The sequence below is a fragment of the Ursus arctos genome, unplaced genomic scaffold (genome assembly GCF_023065955.2).
Source record: "Ursus arctos isolate Adak ecotype North America unplaced genomic scaffold, UrsArc2.0 scaffold_13, whole genome shotgun sequence".
Classification (NCBI taxonomy): domain Eukaryota; kingdom Metazoa; phylum Chordata; class Mammalia; order Carnivora; family Ursidae; genus Ursus; species Ursus arctos.
In genome coordinates this window covers 49562284-49582536 of record NW_026622797.1, presented here as the reverse complement: position 1 = coordinate 49582536, position 20253 = coordinate 49562284, and the positions used below count along the sequence as shown (strand labels likewise).

At 37.6% G+C, this 20253-nt stretch overlaps 1 protein-coding gene across 2 annotated transcripts in view; it reads left to right on the top strand.

The window, feature by feature from the left end:
• FIG4 (FIG4 phosphoinositide 5-phosphatase) overlaps window positions 1-20253 on the top strand; it is a 122848-nt gene that overhangs the window by 59774 nt on the left and 42821 nt on the right. For both annotated transcript variants that reach the window (XM_026511651.4, XM_044388823.3), the window contains exons 16-20: window positions 5128-5266; window positions 11698-11756; window positions 12963-13110; window positions 15885-15968; window positions 17796-17991. In XM_026511651.4, the coding sequence (XP_026367436.1) occupies window positions 5128-5266; window positions 11698-11756; window positions 12963-13110; window positions 15885-15968; window positions 17796-17991 (626 nt within the window). The remainder of the gene's footprint in view (window positions 1-5127; window positions 5267-11697; window positions 11757-12962; window positions 13111-15884; window positions 15969-17795; window positions 17992-20253) is intronic.

The following is a 20253-nucleotide window of genomic DNA, read 5'->3' as shown; positions in this document are numbered from 1 at the left end:
TGTGGCCTACTCTGTCTTCAGAGCTCGCAGTGGCACAGTGAATTCTTCTTGCGATTCTAATCTCTCTGCCTTCCTTTCTACTTTTCTCTCCTGCTTTTGAAGGATCCACCTCCACTCTTTACAGTGGACCCACCCAGATAATACAGGATAATTGCCCTATCTTAGAGTCAGTGATTAGTAACCTCACTTAAATCTGCAAAATCCCTTTTGCTGTGTGATATAAAATATTTATGGGTGTGACGCTAGGGAGGAAATCTTGGGGCCCAAATATCTTTTTTTTTTTTTTTTTAACATTTTATTTATTTGTCAGAGAGAGAGAGTGAGTGAGCTCAAGCAGGGGGAACTGCAGGCAGAGGGAGAAGCAGGCTCCCTGTTGAGCAAGGAGCTCGATGTGGAACTCGATCCCAGAACCCTGGGATCATGACCTGAGCCGAGGGCAGACGCTTAACCGACTGAGCGACCCAGGCGTGCTTTGGGGCCCAAATTTCTTACTACCACAGATAACGAATAAGAATCTCAAACCAATCATTTCTGAGACGGAAGCTCCTTACTCTGACTCAAACCTGTTTCTCCATTTGTCTTGTCTACCTCAGCACCGTTGCTCAGTCCAGAAACCTTTGAATCATCCCTGATTCCTTTCTTTTCTTTACTTACCCCTCTGTCCCAGTCCCATCTCTTGGCAAATCTCATCGTCTCAGCCTCCAAAATATGTCCTAAATGCCTCTGCTGTTTTTCATCATGGCTGCTGCCATGCTGGTGCAAGAAACTGCTACCTCTCATCTGAACAACCGCAGTCACTCCTGATTCAGCCGTCTCCACACCTGTGCTCCTGTTCTTCACAGCAGCTCGAGGGATCTTTTCAAAACAGAAAAAATGGGCAGAAGATATGAACAGACACTTTTCCACTGAAGACATACAAATGGCTAACAGACACATGAAAAAATGTTCAAAATCATTAGCCATCAGGGAAATTCAAATCAAAACCACATTGAGATACCACCTTACGCCAGTTAGAATGGCAAAAATGGACAAGGCAGGAAACAACAATTGCTGGAGAGGATGTGGAGAAAGGGGAACCCTCTTACACTGTTGGTGGGAATGCAAGTTGGTACAGCCATTTTGGAAAACAGTGTGGAGGTCCCTTAAAAAGTTAAAAATTGAGCTACCCTATGATCCAGCCATTGCACTACTGGGTATTTACCCCAAAGATACAGACATAGTGAAGAGAAGGGCCATATGCACCCCCAATGTTCATAGCAGCATTGTCCACAATAGCTAAATTGTGGAAGGAGCCGAGATGCCCTTCAACAGATGACTGGATTAAGAAGATGTGGTCCATATATACAATGGAATATTACTCAGCCATCAAAAAGAATGATTACCCAACATTTGCAGCAACATGGACGGGACTGGAGGAGATTATGCTAAGTGAAATAAGTCAAGCAGAGAAAGACAATTATCATATGGTTTCACCCACCCACAGCCAGAGTCTATCTTGTCTATTACTGTATCCCTAGTGCGAACATAGTAGGTTCTTGGGTGAGTGAATGAAGGGGAGTTCTTTTCAATTATGAAAGTAATATATGTTAATTATAGAAAGTACAGAATAACTCACAGTGAAGTCAGATAATCTTCACCTTCCAGAGACAGCCATTTGTTCCTATTTAGAACATGAGCCTTCCTTACACGTAGTATTATGTTCCGCTTTTGCCCTTTTAGATAATGTGAGTAATCTTTATGACCTTAAATATTCTTCTACAACATGATTTTTATTAGCCTTATGGCAGTCTATCCTTTAGAAATATCATAATTTAATTTAGTTATTTAGTTATTATTTTGCATTTAGGTTCCTTTTAAACATCTTTAAACATATACTTTTTTTTTTTGCGTATCTTTGATGTTATGGAAATTCCAGAAACATATTTATTAGGTCAAAGAGTATAGATATTTTCAGGGCTTTAAATATATATATTTTTATATTTTTATTTTTATATTGTATATATTATTATATAATATAATTATATATATCATATATATTATTATGTTAAATATAGATATTTTTAAAGCCCTGAAAATATCTGTATCTATCTATACATAAATACATATGTATTTACACACACATATATACCCCACGAAAACTTTGGTGAGCTGAAATGGCATAAAACGAGTATCCCCCCCACTTTCCAGAAGTTTGGGTTACACCACTTTGCTTTTAGGAAAAACCTGCATAGTATAGTAATAGCTATTTTCATAAAAGTTGAAATCCTCTTCGGATTTCTTTCCATTAACATGAACAGTTACCAATGTAGGTCTTTCCCAAGCAAAGTGGCATAATGCAGACTTTCAGAAAGCAGGGAACACCTGTGTTGCCAAATTGCCTCAGAGAAAGGATACTGTATAGCAGTTAATGTTCCCTCAGCAGAGTATGGAGGTGCCCATTTTGATAAGTATTTGCCAGCCTAAATAGCTAAAAAATGGTATTTTGTTTTAATTTGCATTTGTTTGATAACGTAAAGTTGAATTTTGGTAGGTTTATTGTCTATTTCTGTTTCTTTCAAAAATCACATGTTTCTCTTTTTCTATTAGGGTGTTGATCTTTGTCTTTCCTACATTTAATTGGTATTTATTTCAATATATAGTATGAAGTAAGGGTCTAACTTTATTGTCCCCTCTCCATGCAGTAATTAAACAGTACTATTTATTGAATAATGTTCCTTTCCATTATTGATTTCAGAGGCCACTTCATCACAAACTTAATATTAGAATAATAAATACTCTAGTTCTAAAATATTTTTTTGGTAATTAAAAATAAAAAGAATTGTTATATTCAAGCCTGATCTATTTAATACATACATAATAAAGCTGGTTAGTGTTTAGCTCTTTGAGTGGAGCGTGAAAGATACATTACTCTTTTCTCCTTTAAAGCACGGTTGAGAACAAAATTAGGTAATCGTTGCCCTCTTGTTATCCACAACTACAGAGAACCCACCTGTATATAGCTCTTGTCCATATCCAAAGTTCTACTGTCTTCCTGAGGGTGGATGTCTTATTTGCAGTCAAGAGTAGCCAGGAAAAGACCCTCCTGCTCATTAAACTGGCCTTAGATTCCTTAGTTAGTGACCACATACATCATAGATACATATTTATATAAACAGCAGCACATTCAGCAAGTCTTCATTATGATCCTTTGAAGGAATATCCTTTATTTGGTTATGTTTCTCACATCTCACATTTTATCATACTTGTTAAAAGTTAAAGGAAGGAACTATGAGATTTAAAGGATGAAAGACTCCCTGAAAACATGGCTGAAAATGGAAAACTTCTCTAGATAGTATTACGATATCTTGAGGTCCTGCATAGTATGAATTATTAAGTGCCATTAAAGCTATTCAAGAAGCATAAAGAATGTAATTACTATAGAAGTAGTATGGAGGCACCTGGGTGGCTCAGTTGGTTAAACATCTGACTCTTGATTTCAGCTCAGGTCATGATCTCAGGGTCCTGAGATCGAGCCCTGCACTGGGTTCCATGCTCTGTGTGGAATCTGCTTAAGATTCTTGCTCTCCCCCCAACCCCTCCCCCTGCTCTAAATAAATAAATAAATTCTTAGGGAAAAAAGCAGTATGTTTACTTTTGTATTGTGTAAAGAGGGTGCAAATTGGGGCAGTAATGTCTGCATCATTTAATACTTGTTTTCTCTCAAAAGTGGCAAAAAGGCCCCAAATTTGCTCAGCATATAAACACATCCCTTTTATATATTACTTTTGGCCTGAAAGGTAAATGTTGCTTTAATGGAACACTTCCTCTCAAAAAGTAATAACATGAATACATGTTTGATGTGCCACATTTCATTTATTGCTTTTGCTGAGATGACCAAATAGTCCAATGAGAACAATGTTGCTAATTTTAGAGATATCTGTGTTCACCGTAGCTGTTGGAAGAAGATTGATTTTATGGTAATATTATCTTGTTTCGAAAGCAGTCATTTCTACTGTGCTGTCTTTTTAGTTCTGTGCTCATTTTCAGAAAGAGGGTATTATTTAATTGTGGACGTCTGCCCCAAACTTGAATACCCGGGGCTCTGAGACAAGAATGAAAGGCAGGAAATGAGGGGAAACAATGAAGGATGCTAGGGGGAGACAGGGCAGAATGGCAAGGGTGCTTCATGAGACCCTTTAGTGCTTATCATCATTTTTTACCAAAATATAATTAGAAAAGGAAGGAAATACAATATATATGCATATGTGGTTGGTAATTTTGGAGTGGATGAATAGTTAGAATGAGGCTGTTATCCATGTGCCCACTCTGCCTTCATTATCAAACACAGAAGGGAATGGGCCAGTCCCACAGCTGAGGGGACAGAAAATGTTGTAAACGTTGTCTCTGCTAAAGAGATGGAGACTATCTTTTCAAGGATTAGAAGTGGAAACTAAGCAGACCAACTTGTTCAAGGTTGTGCAACAGAATACGGATAGCGTTGGATCATTTTGTTTATTTTTTTCTGACAGTCTCTGCTGGTCATTGGAACAAAGTGAAGATGTATTTGTTTCTGGTAGACTAAGAATGGTGAAAATGTGTTCTTATCCTAAAAATAAAATCACTATTGTATTATGGCAGTTCTTGAAGAGTTTTAAGAGTCTCTCAAAATTCAAAAAGCGGTGTGTGCTCACTGTCCTCTAGATTGTGAGAGGAATGGAGCAAAAAGGAAACATTTGGAAGCAAGATTTTAATTCTGCTCAAAATCTTGGTGACTCTGAGAAACAAACTGAGGGCTTCAGAGGGGAGGGGGGTGGGGGATTGGGATAGGCCGGTGATGGGTATTAAGGAGGGCACATATTGCATGGTGCACTGGGTGTTACACGCAAATAATGAATCATGGAACATTACATCAAAAACTAAGGATGTACTGTATGGTGATGAATATAACATAGTAAAAAATTTTTAAAATCTTGGTGACTGTTTTAGATTTTGTGTATTTGTATGACTGACTTCTGAAGTATAAATACTATTATTTTCAAAGGTATGTTTTATGAAATCACAGTTGTACTCTTTTCCTCCTGAGAAAACATGCTCCTGAGTTGTATATCTCAGTAGTGATTTCCTAAAATGCCTATTTTTACTTTTCAGATGCTGATAGACAAGATTCCATTAATCTCTTCCTGGGAGTTTTTCATCCCACTGAAGGGAAACCACATCTCTGGGAACTCCCAACAGATTTTTATTTGCATCATAAAAATACCATGAGACTTTTACCAACAAGAAGAAGGTATTTTTCTTCTTAGTCTACTATGTAAACTCAGATTTGGTGTTATTTTGAGTATGAGATACTTTCATTTTTGAGCAATAATTGCATAGGCTAAAGTAGTCAGTCTTACTACATGTTTGCTGTGAGGAATTCAGTATTGTTGATATCCTGATACGGGGTCTGGGAAATTGTCATTAGTAACTGGTGGTTTGCATTTTTCATAAGTTAGAAAGTTTCCGAACTTCATCCCTGAACATAAGTCGTAGCTCCACTAAGACGAACCATCAACATTATTTCTGAGTGCTTCCTACAAACGTGGAACTCTAAAGAGCCCTCACATGTAAGGATTCAGTCTTTGGTTTTTCAAGTGAGGGGTCCAAGAGCATCACTTTGGAATTCTAATGTTGTTTCTTTCCAGAAGCACAACCAGCTCTTGCTGACACTGGTGAAGACAAGGAAGTAGAACAGTGACTCTTGGGGCAGATACCACTCCCAGATCTCCTTTTACTCAGGCCTTTCGAGTCAATAGCTATTTCCAGTTCTTTTCATGACACTGAAATTGATATTAATATTCTCAAAAGAAATAAAGTGTTTACCTGTAGTGTGGCCTCAGGGTTCGCTTGACTCTGTAGTTGTGTGACCTTGGATTGGTTACTTAACCTCTCCCCACCTCATTTTCCTTATCTGCAAATGTGAATGGTGGGACACACCTCACAGGGTCATTGTGAGGGTTTGGTGAGGGTTTAGTGAGAAGACTCTTGAGTGTTTTTAACTGAGGCGTCATGTACTAACATAGTGAGTTTTGCCACATGAGCAAAGTTTTCACACACAGGAGGCTGGATACTGGTGCATTCTGCTCAGAGGCCTACAGTGTTGAGTTTTCTCGTAACTGATGCTCTTCTCTCACAGCGTCAGTTTAATATAGTCCTTATTTTGTGCAACCGTCCTTCCCAAATACTATGGGGGTCACTGCCAGTCTGGGCTTAATTGTGTGGACAGACCACAGGCAACTGGACAGTTAGCAAGTGCTGATGTTATAGCTGTTACCAAATTCCGTGTTACTTCGGAGTGCTTGGAATATATAGGGATGGGTCAGAGTTTCTGTTTCTCAGATTTGTTCTTGTAAGTGCATATTGTTGGAATAACCAACTTACCATTTGAGTTTACTTTTCCTATTAATGAAGCACTGCTGGTTTTCACAGTAAATGATTGCCTCTGAATTTTTGCTGATAAAAAAAGTGGAACTAATTATGTCTGTTTGGTGAGAGATGAGTTTAAATACCCATATTTAGCTCTGGTGATGCAATTGACTGTGGGTAAATGTGGGTGATTTTCCGAAATTTCATATTACTTTCCAGTATTAAAGCTATTAGCACACAGCTTGGGAAGAACCAAAACTCAATTTTCTACTGCAGAAATTAGCTTGTGTATTACAAGTGGACATTAAACCACTTGCGCACCTTGAGTTACATAACTGATAACTAAGGCAGGAGTGCCACTTATTTGTGGCATCAAAAGAAGCTGCTGTTATATCCCCATTTTCTTAAAAAAAAAAAAAAAGGAAACTGAGGTTGCAGAGAGAATGTGTCTTGACTGAGATAATTCAGCTCATTAGATGATTCAGCAAGAATCAGCTGCAAGCCTGCCACTGAAAATAAAGTTTTATCAAAGTAGATAATATGGCTCTCTCAGTTGGTTTGGTCTCCTGTTTTTGTGGGTTTTTTTCCAACAGAATATCACAATTCCAAAAATCAGTTTATGCTATCAACAGTAGATATTGCTCATAAATAGTACTTACGAATACTGGAAGATAAATTTCAGTGTTTTTATTTTGGACTTTCCAGTGTCACCCAACTATAACTGGTTATTTGGTGACAGTTAATATTATAATTCTCAGATAAAATGAATAATTTAGCCAGAGGCAGTTAACTGGGTGAGAGCATGGACTTCAGGGCTGGGTAGGGCTGAGTTAGAATTTCTGCCAGTGTGTGACCTCAGACCTATCAAACTCTGGAAATCCTTTTCCTCATCTGTAAGATGGAGAGGATCATGAACACCTCAAGGGTCATTTTGAGGATTAAGTGAGAAAATGTGTGGGAACTACTTAGTACTGGGTCTGACACAGAATCAACGCAGCCCCGAAGCTGCCAGGCTCTGGAGAGATGGCCTCCAGTTAAAATCTGTGTGACTATGGGCAAGTTACATAACTGGTCTAAGTCTCAGTGCCCATTATCAGTAAAATAGAGATAATAATACTATCTAACTTGTACATTTTTCTGAGCATCAGATGGGATAATGTAAATGCTTAGCACATAGCAAATCCAACAGACGTCAGTACTGTGATTATTCTTTAAGGAGAATATATTCCCTAGTTGTAACATTTACTAAAAAATCATCAGGATGACCGTAAAATCTGGAAACTTAGATAATATTATTTTATCACTTATTATATTTGCTTATGTTTCCAAACTGGGTGACCCTCCTGTATTTTATATTGTGTTTACCAGTGATTTATTTGTGTTTTTATTGAATGATAAAGGAAGGGGAATAATTCTAGCTCTGACTAGAGTTCATCCAAACCAGATCCTCTTGAGGTAACTACTTCCGTTACTCAAAATCCCACATTTATTGATCTGCCTAGAACCGCTAGATGAAGCTTTGTTCTGAGTTAGGTTAATATGTCACCAAGATGTTTTTAGATATCAAGCACTAATTACTTCATTGACTCAGAGTTGGGAGGCTTCCTGGCTCTACTCACTGTCTGATGTGTGAGATCCTCTGTGTCTCCCCAGGACAGGTCATCCGGCCTGTGCATGACTAGTCCTGGGTTGTCCTCTGGGCTGTGTCTGATTTAGACAGTCCTTTTCAGAGAATCCACTTATGCAGTTCTTCCCCACATCACCCTGAGATCTGCTGCTCTGTAAGTTTACCTACTAATCTTAGTTCAACCCGCTGAGACCTTAAGAACGCGATTTCCGTATCCACTTTATAGTCTTGTAACTATTTGAAGACAAGTTCACACCTTCTCAAAATCTCTTCTTCTTCAGGTTAAACAGCCCCACTCTCTTCAGCTGTTCCTCACAGACTGTGATTTCAAGTTTCTTTGGGATTCAGAATGTTCTCCTCTTACGGAGTCCAGTCCATGTCAATGTTTTTTAACTGTGGTACCCAGACCTGGGTTCAGTAATGATCACAGTTTGATATGATTTGTGCCAAATATCGTGGAACCATTGGAGCCATTATTCCTCGTCTCCTGGTGACTCTGTGTTTATCATTAACTATAAGATTGCACTAGCTATTTTTAGCAATGCCATCATAATGTTGACTCTGTGAGCTTCCTGTCCATTAGAACTCCCAAGTGTTTCTAACATGGCTTGCTGCCATGCCTTATCCATACCATTCTTGTATGCTCATTCAAGCATTCTTGGTCATGTTCATATGTGCTTTGCCTGCTTCCAAAAGAGAGGGTTTGAATGTATATCCTTTTTATTAACTATTATCTATAGATTTGCAGCTTCTTCAGATTTAATCAGCTGGTCGTCTTGATCCTAATACAAATCCCTGAGGAAAAATGTTGAATAGAATAAGGTAAATGGAAGAGCCCTCTGGGACACCACCAGACAACTCCTTCCACCTTAACAATGTTTCATAATTTTTGGTTGGAATTGTTTAAATGGCTGTAACTTACTCTATTGTCATCATTTAATTATACTGTCCTCCTCCCCACATTTCTCTATCTTGTTCACAAATATTGATTGCTTTGCTAAAGTCCGTGTATTATTTCAGAGGGCTCCCATGTAAGTTAAGGGAATGAGAGAGTCCTTTTTTAAGTCTCCCTAACCTTCCTGTGTGAATGAGCTAGTGGAATTGAGCACTCTTCATACTAGGGACCAAAGAAGAGAAGAGCAGCTGACTTATTAGGCATTGTATGCAAAGGAAGAAGTGGACCAACTTGCAGTCTCAGTCCTCTGATCCCTGGTCCCAAAGCAGATTTCTGTCCTGCTTCCAGTGCTCTTCCTCTGAGTATATCTGCTCGGGGGTTGTGGTAACAAAGATCTCCCCCCATTTTGGGCTGAGTCCTCTCACATGCTCTCATCCTCCATCCATCTCAGCTCATCTTCCCTGGGGTGGGGATTTTTCATGGGCTTCTGTGTTTCTGAGACCCACCCAGTAGAGCTGGACTTTCTAAAAAGTATTGTTAAGTTGCTTTATCTTGCTTACGGAAATATGGTTTAGTAATATTCAGGGGGAAAAAATCTATGGCCTGTTTCAAGTCACTAGAAGATTCTCTCTTAATTCTTTTTCTCCACATGGTATTTTCTGAGCTTAAACACATTTTTTATCACGTTTGCTTCTTTATCTTAGGTAAGCTAATGGTGAGCAACATTCTTTAGGAAATTCCTTATATGCTAGCTAATACCTTCTTTATATTTTCCTCCTCTGCCAAGATTTAGTGATTGCAAAATAGAATTTACACCTGTGTGCACATGCATGTGCACGCGCGTGCACGCGCACACACACACACACACACACCTTAAACAATTACTCCATGCTTTTTCATTCTTCTGATCTGATAGTCTGATTCTCCTGTGAGAAAAGCAAATGAGATTAGACTGGTGTATTTTGGATGTGGATTTATGGAAGTCACTGGTCATCTTTTTAGGTTGCTCACAACACATCTCCATTTAATACTTGATTCTGTTATCTCCTGGAATTGACATCACACTCATTAGTGTATAGTTTTTGGAATCTATTACCCTCTCACTTTTGAGCACCAAGACTGCATTTGCCCATTTTTAGTTTAAGTTCCATTCTTCACTCTTCTTGGAAAGATGATTGATCCCAGTGATATCAGGACACTTGAATTCTTTTAGAGATGCTCTGCTGTTTCCTTTCATCTCCTGGGCTGTACATGGCTTCTCTCTTCTCTTGTTTTTATCTTTCCAGCATGAAACTTCTCATGACTGTTGAAGGTAGAAAGAGTGCTGTGATTAAGTAGCTCTCCTTTCTCTGTCATTATTTTCAACATGACATTTCTAATGCTATTTTATGTGTCAGACACACAGTAGGTGCTCAATAAATGTTGAAAGACTGAATGAATTATCCACAAGGAGCAGACATAACCCTTTTCTGTTCTTTTCATGCTCTAAAGCCTTGCTATTCAAAAAGCAGCATGAGGACCAGCCCCTCTGGCATCACCCTGGAGCTTCTCATCAATGCAGAATCTCAGGCCCCATCTACTGAATCAGAATCTGTCCTTTCAGAGGATCTCCTGAGTGTTCGTGTGTGCACTGAATTTCAAGAAGCACTGTTCTAAAGCATAACTTTGGTCTCAAGCAAAACTTGAAGAGCCTTTCCTGTTATCATCTCAGTCCCCCCCCCCCCAATTCATTAGGCGTCATGTTCCTTTTTTCCATCATCCTTGGTTAGTATTCTGCTTGACATCTCTAGGAGAGTTCTCTCTGTTGCCTATTTCATTTAAATACCCCCCATTCTTCATAATTGGGATTATTCAAGATTGTAATACCAGCATTTTATTTTTAGAAAGCCTTTTATTTATTTAAAATGATCTTTTTAGCATTTTTGGTCATAAGCTCTTTTTTTTCCTGAACCTTTTGAAAATCTATGTTTTTAATACATTTTGATATACCATTTCACATCATTCCCCTTCCTAGCACTGATGAACTTTGATATAGCATTTGCCCCCTAAAAATCCAATTTATCAGAATTTGATTTAGAATTAAATCCAACGTTTCAGATTCTCAGCTTACAGCAGATGAGTCTTCTGGCAGAAATCCAGGTGATTGAAATTCCCTACCTTCCTCTGACTCGCCTCTGTAATCAAGTAGTGAATATTTACAGTTAAAGATTAACAGGGCCTCTACTATTTTCTAAGGGAACTTTTTCTTTAGGACTATCTATTCACTTAATGATTTTGCTTAACTGCTGTAATTAACTATACACATAGACCCATATACATAGAGCAGAACGGAGAGCGGAAAAAGTAATCTAGTTCTCAGATAACCACGTGCCAGAGAGTCTTGGAGGTAGACCTTGGGGTCAAGGTCCTGCTGTGCATTGGCTTGCGGAGTAATGCAGGCACAGTCTCTGGGGAGAAGTAAACAGCAGCTCCTGGAGTCTGGCTTAGTACACCCCAATATTTTCTAGCTTAAAGTCAGTAACATCAGAGCATATTGCCTCTCAGATGTGTTTGTGGCAGTTTTGTAGATCTGCGACACAGCTGAAACAAGAAAGGGGTTGGGAGAAAATGAACATGTTGAAGACCTCCTATACCAAAAACTTTACAAATATGTTTTTAAAAGAAAAAAAATTAACTTTGAAGTTCGAGGCAGTGTCTTAGTATAGACTGTAAACCCCTTTTACCCAGTGAATTGTAGAAAACCAGTGTTTACATTTGGTCCATCTTACCCTTTTATTTTTTAATTTTATAGTTATACTTACTGGTGGACACCAGAGGTAATAAAACATTTACCGCTGCCGTATGATGAAGGTAGGTACACTGTTTCTCTTTTAGTTTTTATACCAACATATTTTGGAATTATTCCTAAATGAGCTTGAAGCATTAAATTCTTTGCATATAATATTTCATTAAAAAGAAATGAATGACTACTCAGTTTTATGTTGCTGCTATAATAGGGGATTGTAACATCTTAGACAGCTTTTTAAGGACAGTGATTATGTTATACGTCTTTTATTCAAGTGGCCAATACCTTGTATTGTGTTTTACAGTTATTAGGTATGTCCCTGAAATGTCTAATGGTTTTAATATATTAGTTTACCATTTTAAATTAGTACTGATTATATTTCTAGATATTTGGGGGTAAGGGAAGGAAGTGAAGACCCATTCACAAGGAGAAATAAAAACTTTTCTTGTATCTAAGCAGTGAAAAAAGATACAGATGTGTATATAAAAGTATATTTTAGTCACTAAAGTTTAAATTTAATTAATTTGTCAGAAAAGCAGGAAAAATTTTGTATTAAATAAATGACCTCAAACGTACAGTACATTTGAATGATGTTTCCAAATTGAAATAAGTGCTCAGTTTTGAATAGAGTGTAACGCTGTTACTGATTGCCTTGACCTTAAACAAGCCAGTTTTCCCAGTTGTGAAGGGGCACCAAGTAAGATCGAACTGCCAATCTGGAATGTTCCACTTGAGGACTCTCATCGAGTCATGGTTAGGTATTCCAACTTTGGGTGGTAAAGGCCATAAACTAAGAAGATTACAAATGATTTTTAGTTCTTAATAAATTTTTAATTAATTTTTAAAAAGTATTTGTAACCTTGAGATTCTAGGAAAAATTATAACTCATATTGCAAAGAAGATTTGTTGTTCTAGGAAAAAGGAAAGGACTTTAACAGTTTAACATTGGCCATAAACAGGATTTGAAACATAAAGGAAAACTTAGAGAAATAGCTGCACCATTCTTAATTAGAAGGTAAAGGGTATTTATTTATGAGCAAAAAGGAATTTAAAGAGCTGAGTAGTGTGATTTCTAAAATAACTCCCTGCTCCCACCCAGACTTCTGGGGGCCCTCCTGCCTCCTTGGAGCTTGTCACACTTTGCTTTGCCCTGTATACTCTGTGCACATATCTCATCTTTCCCAAGTGTATGAGTCCTTGAGAGAGGACGTGAGCCTTGTTTGCCAGATGTCATCTAAAGACTTTATGAGTAACAGGCATATCTTTCTTAGTTATCTGTGCTGCGAACTTAAAGAAGTTGATAGTGAAGAAATTCCACAAATATGAAGAAGAGATTGACATCCACAACGAATTCTTTCGACCATACGAACTGAGTAGTTTTGACGATACCTTCTGCTTGGCTATGACAAGCTCAGCACGGTACGTTGTGAGTGCCCTGAGACTGTTGTAAGGATTTGGGAACTTTAGTTTTCCTGTCCACATAGATATGTCTTGCTTTGCCGCAAGTCCGTTCCACAAGCCTGCTAGCGGGGATCGTACAGCTTCTGAGTACCACCTGTGATGAGGGGAGCCCGCTGCTTCAGGAGGCAATGCCTTCTAGTGTTAAACAGCTGGAATTAATTTCTTTCCTTTGGTAAATTGAAACCTGCCTGGCATTGGTCCTAGCTTGTCATTTGGAATAAACTCACTTTTTAAAATTGAACATAGAAATCAAGAGCCAGCATAAATTAGTGGAAAAAACCATAGTCTCTGGAACTACAAAAGGCAGAGATGTGAATCATGGATCAGCCACTGCCTACTTGTGTGACCTTGAGAAAATTATCTAACTTATCTGAGTCTCAGTGTCTTCTTTTATGTAGATAGGGGCATGTGTATTATACACATATATACACATACATGCCAAGTGCCTTGATGGAGTTCCCGACACAGGTGGGTGTCTAATAAATGGTGGCTATCATTCTATTATCATTCTTATTAGGAATAGAACGAGTCTGGTTCTTTTTCTGTGTGACAGCCCTCCAGATATTTGAGGAAGCAGTGTTAATTTTTTTCGGGTAAATATCCTTCATTCTTTCTTTTCACAATTCATGTGACATTGTTTCCAGACTCTTTATCTTGGTCTCTCCTTTTGAATATGCTACATTTTTTCAGAATTTGGTGGGGTCTTTTAGAAAAGTGACGGGACTAGAATAAGAAAATTAGACAAAGCAAATCACTTTGTGATTATTGCATTTTATATTAACGTTTACATTTTTGTATTTTACATTTTCTTCCAATGTGATATAGATATGCCTAAACTTAATGTACATGTAGAAACATGTCCTATGGTTTTGTTTCTGAGAAACTGTATTTTGCTTCAGTTTCAGATGGAAAGTTTAGAATTCTTACTTGGTTGATTTTTATTTAAACTTATTAAAAGTTGAGAAGTTTTAACTGTAAGGTCATTGTCGTTTCCAGAATATTTCAACTCAGCAAAGGATGAATGATGTTATGCATGTGTGTCTATACGGTTGATTTTTTATTTGCAGGGGTTATGTTCTATAAAGTTCATGCAACAACTGGATTAGAGAGTACTGAACCATTGCTCTTTGGGGAAATACAGGGTTAGGTTCCTGGCAAGCCTCGGGTCACAACACTTTTATCAGCCAATCAATACATAACCATGTTATGTGTGTTTCTGTTTAAAGATGCCTTATTAAATATATATTGTAGATTTATTGACATTGAACTTATAGCAGACAACACTATTTATTAACATTGAACTGACAGCAAGTAACACTATAACTCATACCAGATGAGCCCTTCTCCAACACACGTGTATTTTTTTAAGGTTTTATTTATTCATTTGACAGAGAGAGAGAGAGAGTGAACACAAGCAAGAGGAGTAGCTGAGGGAGAGGGAGAAACAGGCTACCCGCTGAGCAGGGAGCCCTATGTGGGGCTCGATCCCAGGACCCTGGGATCATGACCTGAGCTGAAGGCAGACGCTTAACTAACTGAGCCAACACATGTGTTTTCTTTCCAACACACAGCTCTCTTGTGCCTAGAAACACTGAAGGGCTTCAACACTACGCTTGGGGTCATTTGAGACAATGAGGTTACCAACAAAAAGCACAAAAAGGTGAAAAACGTGGCAGTAAATAGACTGTGGAAAGGACACTTCTTATAGCGTGAGCGCTGAGACAAGAAGGCAGAGCGTCACCTTGTTCTCCATCAGCTGAGAACATGAGCGTTGGGTTACTCTATTTTTTCACTGTTCTGCACATGTTTGCAGGTGATCGTGAAAACGCTGAGTGTTGGTTTTGGGGTTACAAATAAATGTTAGTGAGCAAGCAAATTCTCAAATTAAGGAGTCCACAAAAAACGGGATCGACTGTATATGTTCAAAAAGAAAGAAAAATTAAACCACTTACATTTTTAAAACATTTTCTGTCAAATGGGCATTTTGGGTCAGATTCAGTTTTACTTTCTTTTCCTTCAAAAATATGGTGGGTCACACTTGGAGCAGTATCCTTCCCAGAGCCATAACTCTCATCAGCATAAACCATGCAACTCTGGTCTTTCTGGCATCTGTGAGAAGTTTGGTCTGGTTACAGCAATAATCGAGAGGTAGGCCTTGCACAATGCAGAAGTAGCTTCAGCTTATTTTAGTATGTGGTAAACTAAAAGATTCTATTCGAAGTGTTCCAATAGCGCTTTAATGAATTAACCCCAGCCTAATGAGGTCAATGCTGATTCAAACACTCCTGTGTTTTTGATTATTATTTCAGCCTCCCTAGGTAGTATAGTGTAATAAAAACATTGTAAAACTTAGCAACTTAGTGTTTTGCCATTGATTTTATGAGTTTAGTTTTACCCGAAAAGTAATTCTGATGTATAAACAAAGTGTATACATCGTGGCAGTAATTGAGATATAACTCTGTTCCAGTAGAGAAAATCTTAAATTCAAAACCACTGGGTCTCGTAATCATGAAGAAAATTCACAGTGAAGACTGATGGCATTGAAGTTACCTGGTGCCCTTAGTTCATGGGGGTTTATGGCCTTGATCACCTAAGCTCCCTTGAACATTTGGCTCAGAATAGATGTAGCTCTGAGGGCTAAGAAGAAATAGTATAAGAATATGAATTGAACAGAAGCCAGTATCCTCTGGATGGACAGTTATTCATATGGAATTTCTTTCCTCTTTCTTCAGTGACTTCATGCCTAAGACTGTTGGCATTGATCCAAGTCCATTTACAGTGCGTAAACCAGATGAAACCGGAAAATCAGTCTTGGGGTAAGATTTGCATATAGAATGAAATTTTAAAGATTCCTGTAAATTAATATGGGACTTGCAATATAATTGTCACCAAAAAGAATAAGTTCAAGTCACACAGTTTGGAGCACATTCCATTTATTGCATCTATGCAGGTAGTTTACTCATGGCACTGGGATCCCTAAGGAATTCAACATTGAAAGAATTTATAGGAATTTCAGCAACATGGTGTATTTTATTATTTTTTTAAAAATAATTTTTATTTTGTTACATTAGTCACCATACAGTACATCCCCAGTTTTTGATGCAATGATATTTTATTATTTTAAATTAAGAATATCACAGATAGCATAGGGGCAGGTAGCAGATATTATGTGTTAAGTCCTATAAATAACTCAGCATTCTCAGTTTCCCACTGATAGTCATTTTATTTATTTTTGTTGGCATCCTGAGGAACCATTTTATATATATATATAACAAATATGCTCAGGTAGAGAAATTAATAGATTTTCTGTGTATTACTCTAGAATTGTTTTGGGGAAGACTGTTATATCCAGTAATGTGAGGAAGAAGTCAAACCATGTTTCCATCTTCATCCTTAGACACTGGAGTGAGATGTGATGTGTTCTAGCATTAGAATCTGTTACCGCCACTGACCTAAATAATCCCAGTGATGAGATGTTTCTAAGACTCTGGCCAGAAACCCTGGCTAGACTGTAGAGATTGAGTCCTAATTGTATTTGTGAGTATGTATGGGTCCCTTGTTGGACTCTAGCTACGTGTGGTTTATACAATGGAATATATTACTATTTCCAAATATACCATGTCTGTGGCTTTAAATAGCTGCATGTTAAGCCTTGGACTGGAAACTAAGGAATTTAAGAGATGTCCTCAGGAGTTCAGAATTCCAGGAGTTCCTGTAATAGATGCATAAATGACCAGCTGCATTATTGTATAGCACAGAAATGCCACTGACTTTAATTTTTACTTTACAGAAAGTCAGAAACTAGCTTATTTTCTATAATAGCTAACCCATGGTCGGATAGTACCGCATTTTCCTTTCCTAGAACATTTCAGAATATTATAGCATTTTAAGTCTTTTATAGAGAGTGGTTTTTAAAGGGTGAAATATTAAACATTTTTCACAAAGCCAAAAATTTTACTATAAAATATTTTCTGAGTTTAAAAGAAAAAAATATTCTTAAGACTCTCATATTTGGAACCAAAAGTAAATACTTTTATAAGTCTGAGTTTTGGGGTTTTTTTCCCCATCTATTCCCTACTATTTAGTAGGAATGTCTAGCAAATACAGTTATTTACTAATAACACAAATTTCAGAATTTAATTTATGTTCATCAGTTGCTCATTACTGTGATACAAATCATCAGCTGATGCTGTGATTGATAAAAATCATAGAAGGGAAGGAAATTTACATGGATTTGGCTATTGACCTTCTCTTGAAGGTTTTACAAGTTGTAGCTAGATAATTTTACTAATGTCCCAAACACATAGTCTTCTATTATTGTACCATAAGTTTTGAAAATACTGATTTCATTTACCAAAGGAAGGCACGGTAACCAAGTGGTGAGAAGATTTCTGCATTAGCTTACACGCACTTACTGATTTATTCTCTGAATTTATAACAGGGCTTAAATTCATATAAGGTCAGTACATGTGCATGGTAAAACATTAAGGTTTTCCCTTATTCACAGCTTGAACCTAGAAACTAGTTTCTCACAGCCATTTTCTTGTGCTTCACTAGGACTTAAGTTTTGGACAGAGTCATACATAGTGAGTGTCAAGGGTTTGGTTTAAAGATGCTTTATATCAATATTCATCTTTTTAAAGGAGCAAAAGCAATAGAGAAGAAGCTGTCTTACAACGGAAAACGGCAGCCAGCGCCCCGCCACCCCCCAGCGAGGAAGCTGTGTCCAGCAGCTCTGAGGATGATTCTGGGACCGACCGGGAAGAGGAGGGCTCTGTATCTCAGCGCTCTACTCCAGTGAAGATGACGGACATGGGAGACAGTGCCAAAGTGACCGAGGTGTGCAGGAGAGGAGCTTGTGTGGTCTGACATGAGGTTTAGAGAATGATCTCTAAAATTATACTTTCTGTTAAAAGGCTGAGAGTCAGAAAAGGTCACTTTATCTCATGCATACCATTCTAATGTGTGGGTGTTTGAGACATTGCAGAGATGAATACTTTTTTTTTTTTGCTGAAGTATTGTTGACATACAATATTATATTTGTTTCAGGTATATAACATAGTGATCCCACAATTCTATACATTACTCAATGCTCAGCATAAGTGTAGTCACCTATGACCATACAATGTTATTACAACATTGTTGACTATATTGCCTATGCTGTACTTTTCATCTCCATGACTTATTTATTTTATTACTGGAAGTTTGTACCTCTTAATTTCCTTCACCTATTTTTCCCATGCTCGTACTCCCTCCCCTCTGGCAACCACCAGTTTGTTCTCTGTATTTATGAGTCTGTTTGTTTTTTATTTTTATTTATGTATTTATGTATTTATTTATTTATTTATTTTTATAGAGATTTTATTTATTTATTTGACAGAGAGAGAGACAGCCAGTGAGAGAGGGAACACAGGCAGGGGGAGTGGGAGAGGAAGAAGCAGGCTCCCAGTGGAGCAGGGAGCCCAATGCGGGGCTCGATCCTAGGACCCTGGGATCATGCCCTGAGCCGAAGGCAGACACTTAACGACTGAGCCACCCAGGCGCCCCTGTCTGTTTGTTTTTAGATGCCACATAGAAGTGAAATCATATGGTATTTGTTTTTCTCTGTTTGACTTATTTCACTTAGCATAATACCCTTGTGGTCTATCCATGTTGTCAAAAATGTCAAGAATCTCGTTCTTTTTTATGGCTGAGTAATATTCCATTGTGTGTATATGTATATATATACCACATCTTCCATATCCATTTATCTATTGATGGAGATTTAGTTTGCTTTCATATCTTGGCTATTGTAAATAATGCTGCAGTAAACATAGGGGTACATATATCTTTTGAATTTGAATTGTTTTGTGGGTTTTTTTGGCAAATATTCAGTAGTAGAACTACTGTATCATATGGCATTTCTGTTTTTAATTTTTGAGGAACTCCATTCTGTTTTCCACAGTGGTTGCACCAATTTACATTCCCACCAATAGGGCATGATGGTTCCCTTTTCTCCACATCTTCGCCAACACTTATGATTTCTTGTCTTTTTGATACTAGCCATTCAGACTGGTGTGGAGTGATATCTCATTGTGGTTTTGATATGCATTTCCCTAATGATGAGTGATGTTGAGCATTTTTTCATGTGTCTGTTGGCCATCTGGATGTCTTCTTTGGAAGAATATCTATTCAGGTCCTCTGCCCATCTTTTTAATCAGATCATTTGTTTTTTAGGTGTTGAGTTGTAGATGTTCTTTATATATTTTGGATAGTAATCCTTTATTGGGTATATCATTTGCAAATATCTTCTATTTAGTAGGTTGCCTTTTAACTTTGTTGGTGATTTCCTTTGCTGTGCAAAAGCTTTTTATTTTGGTGTAGTCCCAGTAGTTTATTTTTGCTTTCGTTTCTCTTGCCTGAGGGGACCTATCTATAAATATATTGCTAAGATTGATGTCCAAGAGATTACTGTCTATGTTTTCTTTTAGGAGTTTTATGCTTTCAGGTCTCCCATTTAGGTCATTAAGAGATGAATACATTTAACATAGATGTTATTGAAATGGTTTCATTTTGAAATAAAATCGGTGTTTTTGTTCCTGTATAACAATAAATTTATCACTTCAGAATTTTTAAGAGAATCCTGTCCACTTTTGTGCAGCACATCCACTTGAGGTCCATTTATTTCCTTGCTTAGCACGTTGTTGGAATGTAGGGTTTGGACTTGGGCCTCACAATCTTTGCATAGCCTCAGTGAGAAATTCACCCTGTTCAATTTGACATTACCAATATAAGGGAACAGAAAAGGGAAGTAAACTACAGAAGAACCAAATCTAGCTTTAGGGAAATTTAATTCCAGGAAATAGCCAAAAGTCATAGAAGTAGATATGGCAAATAAAATGTAATAATATAAGAACTGAATCCGTAATTCTAGGAGTTGACAGACTACAGCCAATTGTCAAAATCCAGCCCATTGCCTGTTTTTATAAATAAAGTTTTATTGGAACCCAGCCATGCCTATTTGTTTACATATTGTGTATGGCTGCTTTTGCACTATAACAGCAGAGTTGAGTAGTTGCAGCAGAGATGGTATGACCCAAAGAACCTAAAATATTTACTATC